Source organism: Populus euphratica, unplaced genomic scaffold (genome assembly GCF_000495115.2).
Source record: "Populus euphratica unplaced genomic scaffold, PopEup_1.0 scaffold397.1, whole genome shotgun sequence".
Taxonomy (NCBI): domain Eukaryota; kingdom Viridiplantae; phylum Streptophyta; class Magnoliopsida; order Malpighiales; family Salicaceae; genus Populus; species Populus euphratica.
In genome coordinates this window covers 93,009-99,286 of record NW_011500284.1, presented here as the reverse complement: position 1 = coordinate 99,286, position 6,278 = coordinate 93,009, and the positions used below count along the sequence as shown (strand labels likewise).

The 6,278-nt window shown below is 27.2% G+C and overlaps 1 protein-coding gene across 1 annotated transcript; it reads right to left on the bottom strand.

Annotated features, from left to right (window-relative positions):
- Positions 1–2,351: 2,351 nt before the first annotated feature.
- On the bottom strand, positions 2,352–2,873 carry LOC105113200 (uncharacterized). Its single transcript, XM_011009277.1, has one exon. The coding sequence runs from the start codon at positions 2,871–2,873 to the stop codon at positions 2,352–2,354; it is 522 nt and encodes a 173-aa protein (XP_011007579.1).
- Between the last annotated feature and the right edge of the window lie 3,405 nt (positions 2,874–6,278).

Genomic DNA, 6,278 nt, shown 5'->3' with positions numbered 1-6,278 from the left:
ATATATATACACAAACACACACGTACGCGCATGCATCCTCTGGTGATTTGAATATGAATTCTCTCATATTGCACTATTCACTAGAATAGTGTTAAGATATTTTTTTGGCCATATGAGTATTTATTTTGATCATCAAATTATTATTATTTTAATTTTATTTGAATTAGATAAAATGAGATTTTTAAGTTCATAAGTTATTTTGAATTAAGGAGTTGAAAAGATATTTCAGCATTAAACTAATGTTCAATTTGATAAGATAAAATTTGATATTAAAAAATAAACATGCAGCTATTTTTTTATTATTGTTATGCTGTTAGCATCTTTTATAAAAAATACCTTAAGATTTTTTATAATTTTTTTTATCTCTATAGTTTAACAATTATGTATTTTAATCTAAAATTTTATGTCCTTTACTTTACTTATATCAGAGAGAGTATTGCCAAAAATAGTAGGGGAGGGGGGGATATTAGTTGATAAAATTTTGTTAACAAAAAAATCAAGGTTAGTGAGATTTTATTAACAAAAAAGCCAAGATTAGTGTCAAATTATTATTATTGACGAGGAGTGTTATTTGAGGAATAACTTATATACTATATATCCTGCTGGAAAAAAATAGATCGAGTTTGAGTGAGTTATTTTTTTATAATTTTATGTTTTTAATTGATTTGGTGATTTTTTAATTTGATAAATTAATTTATTAAGATTATAAAAATAATTTTAGATGTTTTAGGGTGAAAATTGATTAAAAACCAGTTTTTTAAGTTCAAAATACTTTAGCCTATTTTTTTAACCTTATCTTCAATGATAAAAAACTTGTCAAGCAAATAATGTATCTTCTTTCTATTAAAAGTAAAAAGGGTTGACCATATGATTTTTTAAAAACAAAACCAGGCTCAAGAGCTTGAGATTCCAAGACTTTGAGATTGGCCATATTAATAATGGGCTAGGTGTATTAGACCTAGGCTACCCAAAGTGGCGAACCTGTCAATTTTAAGGTTTTTCTTCCTTAAATAAATATTAAATTTCTTTAGAATGAATTAATTTATTATATATTACATATATTACTTTGTTGAATTCTTAAATTAATTGAGAATATATCTTATATATAATTTTATTAAATACAAATAAAATTTTACTTTATTTTAATATGGTTTTAGTAGTCATTTAATAATATTAACAAGCATTCTTCTTCTTCTTCTTCCACCCATCATGATATATATTCACAAGCATTCTGTTTAAAAATATTACTCGGCTGCTTCCATGCTTTTATCTATTTTGTTTTATCATATTTTTAAATAAAAAATAATATAAAAATAAAATTATTAAACGCAACAAATATGTACTTTGAGTTATGGGTTTTGCGAGCTAACCAATAATAATCTAAGATGTCTTTGCATCAATATTTTTTGAAAACCTATTTTATCTTAAGTTTTGGTTTTAGTCAAATTATATTTTTACTAGTTGTTTGGGTTACTTTTAGACCCGTTAAATTGATCAAGTTATATCAAATAAACTTCTAAATCATTTAATTAAAACTTAAACTATGTAAAGAGTAAAGTCAAAAAATTTTAAGGTTGATCCGCTAAGTTAAATCTAACAATATTGTTAAAAAGTTTCTCTCGACAACATGTGACTATCGTATTACTTTTATGTTTTGAAATGCAATTACATTAAAATTATTAAAATTATTAGAATGTTATATTTTTTAATTGAAACTTAATTTAAAATAATGATAGAATGTTGTTTAAAAAATAAATATTTTAATAAAATATTTTCAAAAACAATTACAATGTTAAGGAGAAAAAGTAGTTTTAGTTAGAGATATATTATTTTATCTTTATTTTAAGTTGTTTATTTTATTTTTTTTTTAGAATGTCTTATGATTACTTTTGGTTTTTATTAAATAAATAACATATACCAAAATATTAGTTTTTTTTTAATTAAAGATAGTAATATGAAAAACAAGAACTATACTAGCAAATTTGTTTGTTACAATGGAATTTAAATTATTTTTTATATAAAAAAATTGGTGTCATGTAATGAAATCAAGCACAGCAGCGCGCATCAATTAAACAATATGTACACTCTAAACTTCAGTTCCACGTAAATGTAATGGAGATTGTTTAAATATTAATAGATCATGGGCCAGGAGCAAAGTTCTCTAGCATGGACTGCAAGTTCAACTTATTTGTACACTCATTTCCTATAAAAATAAAAATAAAATAAAAATGAAGCCATTGCAATAAAATTGAGGGCCGAAAACAGTACTGGTGTTGCTGTTGGATTTTTGACAGCAATCATGCTTAATATGAACACTAAATTTGGCAATTGAATTCAGCGATTGGATAGATTCAACCCCCAACGAAAACCACTCTTTCCAATGCATCAATAGAGGACTTGGTGGCCGGGATTTGTCCAGCTTCAACATCCATTGACTCCCTCTCAGCTCCAGCAATATCAGCCCCTGTAATTTCCTGGTAGGTCCCCACCAATAATTCAACATCCATGAAGACGCCACTGCAAGTACCCTTGCTACGGGCAACCGATGCCATCTTTCTTAGGATCTTCGATTGCTTCCTTCCAGGGACTCCCATCACTGTCAAGATCTCTTTAAATTCTTCATCATGATCATCAACCAATGAAATGGTGATAGGGATGCAAGTCTCTTTGCTGCTGATTTTCACCGGTCTTGTTGTGAACATCGACCCATCAGTTAAGTTACCAAGGAAGTAAAACTTATACAGCGAGAATAATACACGCAACATCGAATCTTCCTCGTGCAGGGGCTGGCCATTGATGTGTCGTTGTGATTCTTGATGATTTTCTTGTGGTTTTAAGTTTACACAAGAACTGTATTTGATCCAAATAGCCATGTTTTAGTCCAGAGAGCAAAAGCAAAGCCGATAGGGTTTGTGACACAACAAGAAACAATGATGGAGAATCTCTAGCGGCCTATTACAAATCAAGAGGGCATGTTTCACAGTGTGTGTTCTTATATTTATAGACACTAAGAGTCGGTCTATGATATATATAATCTTAAGCCTAAAACAATTACTGATTTCCTACAAAAAACCGGATTCATATACAAATAGTACTACTGTAGAGCAAATACAAAGTCACTGTGACACAGTGGCAGAGCCAGATGGGAATTAATGGGGCAATTGTTCCCTTAATCTCTCTTTTTTTAATATTTTTTATATTAGAATTTTAATATAATAACTTAAGAAGTTTAATTTTTTTATTAACTACTAATTGATCCAAATTTGTTTTCTTGAATTATTATTTCAATCTCTCTCTCTTTTTTTTTATAAAATTTCTTTTCAACTCCTAAACTATTAATTAGTTAAGTAACTTTTTATGTTTTATACTTTATGTTTTAGATGATTTTTTTTATTTTTTTTATTTATTCTATTGTCTAATTTTAGTTTTATTCCTTAATAATTAGTTATTAAAAATGTTAGAGTTTATGATAATTTATGAATTTGTTAAATTAATGTGTATAGATAATATTATATGTATATAAATATGAATTGAAATGAATTTTGATGAATTAATATGTATTTTGTTATGAATTTCATATGAAAAATAATGGTGATTAACTTACCAGTGATAAAAAATAAAGCACTAAACAACTCAAAAAATTAGAGACATAACAAAACAAATTAAAAATATATTAATATTTATATTTAACTCACTTTTATAAAATAATAAGTCAATAAATAATTGTTGCTAATAATTTTATTTATTTCTTGATGATTTAGAAATAGATGAATGAAAATTTAATTGTATATAATGAGAAAAAAATATCTTTAATGAAATTATTATAAAACAGTTTCAAAATATAAAAACTTGAAAAAATAATTATAATGAAATTTTTTTATTTTAAAAATAATTTTATTTTACATGAGTTAGTATGTATTTAAAATTAATTTTTTATATATATAACACATGTGAGAGGTGCATGAACAAATTAAATACTAGATTTGGAAACAAGTTTATCTGTCAACAATTCAACATCCTTCCTTGACTTGACTTTGGATACCTCCCAGTTGAGCCCTAATTAAGATTGTTCGTTAATGTCTTGAAGGGACGAGATCGATATGCTTCTTCTGTGCACAAAACTTCATCCTGACAGCACTTCGGTGTCTTCTTTTTTTTTTTTAGATTAATGTGGATGTCCGAGGTCAACTTGCATACACCACGACTAATCCCACAGATTCTAAAGTTAATGACCATGTAAGTCTCTAGTGGTCATCATATGAGCAACTAAAGACTCAAATTTAAGACCACAGATAGAATAAACCATTTAATCCCAAATTTTTACCACTTGACCACCACTTAGATGGTTGGTATCTTCTTGTTTTAGTTGCTGGTTCAGCAGTGATAATTGTTTTGATGGGATTTCAATAAGGTCTTTCCCTGCTGTTGAGTTTCTGCAGCTGATGATCAAATAGCCTCTCTTTTAGTGAGTTGATAACGTTGCAGCCATCGTCTAATTATTTGATTAAAATATATAACTCAAAATAAAATTGGATAATTATATGATCAAGATATTGCAAATTTAAGTTCTTCTTTGGGGGGCTACCTCTTATGGTAAAAATAATTAAAATTATATTGAAATATCCAACAAATATGAAACCGGAAGGACACTTAAGACGGTCTAAGACAAATGATGGAATTTTTTCTATATAATTGTTTTTTTTTTAAATGTCGTTTCACTGAAAAAGAAAATAATAAATAAAAGGACAACACAATAGTGGGTTTTATGCCTTAATTACCTTGACTGTGGCCTTAAGGAAAACAACAATTTTTTTGTTAATATATATATATCGGACTCAAAATATCTTTAATGCTAGCTATCAACTCAGTGGCATCCACCTGCCAAAAACAATAAACTTCCATTCCCTATTCCCTAAGCTATACTTGGGCCAGGTCCATGTTAAAGGCCTGGAACTTATTTATCCTTAGAAAAGCAGTACAAAGTCACAAGTTTATGTTACAAGAAAGCCCATGAACAAATATTGGGCTGAACTTTGAAATGCAACCTCTTTTGTACTTTGTTGAGGCCCCGAAGTTTGGGCTGGCCCAACCTAAATATACATAAATAAAAAAACAAAATAAAATAACTGAAAAGAATTTTTACTTGAAAATATAAAAAATTAATAATTTAAAAAAAATTAATTTTATATTACTATATTAAAATAATACAAAAACAAAACAAAAATAATTAAAAGCATAGAAAAATAATTAAAAAAAAAAACACATCTAAACATGTTATTAAAGTTACTAGGGATGGTAAGATGTGAATTTTAATTGAATGAGAACAAAAAAATAATGGGTGGTTGATGCCATTAAAGCAATGCTTGTGATAGCGGGTCATTAAAATATTCTTTTTAAAATATTTTTTGTTTAAATATATATATAAAAAATATTTTTTAAAAAAATTATTTTTAAATCAGTAAGTATACTAAAAAAACAATAAAAGTAATAAAAAATTAAATATTTTAAAAAGCACAGTCCAACATGGGCGGTAAACACCCTTGATTAGCTGAAGGAAGGAAGATATCAAAACGAAAATGATAAATAAGGGATGGAAAAGAGAAGCAAGGAATCCATGTCTAGTGTTAGGTAAGCACAACCTTATGGCACCCACGAAACAATCTATTGTTTTGTGACATGGAAGCTTGTGCGTGGTATTTATTTCTTAATAATTTCTAATTAATCTCATCATGAGGAGATGATACCGACGCCTCATACTGTATTTTTTATATATTAATTTCTTCTCAAAATGTTATTAGCTCGGTGGTCCAACTCTTCTAGTCAAGTGAGTTCATTCGAAGCTAATCTAATACTTAGTTTCTGTTTTGAGCTACGTTTTTAATTGGATATTTTGATAAAATATTAACACGATGGAACTTAATTGAGTTGATTAAACTTATTTTTTTTATTTTTAATAAAAAAATAACTGAATGACTTGCGAAGTGAACTAATCCCTTGTTTATATCACTTCTCAAGAGACGTCTGCAGCCATGGTTGTTGTGAGTCCAATTCAATACCTTCATCCTTATTAATACTTAATTAATCCATAGTTCTAGTGGATGAGGGATAAGTCTTATTTAGCCATCAGGAGCTAAACTGTAGTTAGAATGTGAAATATACAAATTTATATAAATCCAAAAAATAAATTTAGTTTAAGAAAATTAATTAAAAAAAATAAAATCTTGTTGTGTAGTATAGTTGTGGTTACTTTTTAAATAATTTTTTGTATTAAAATACAT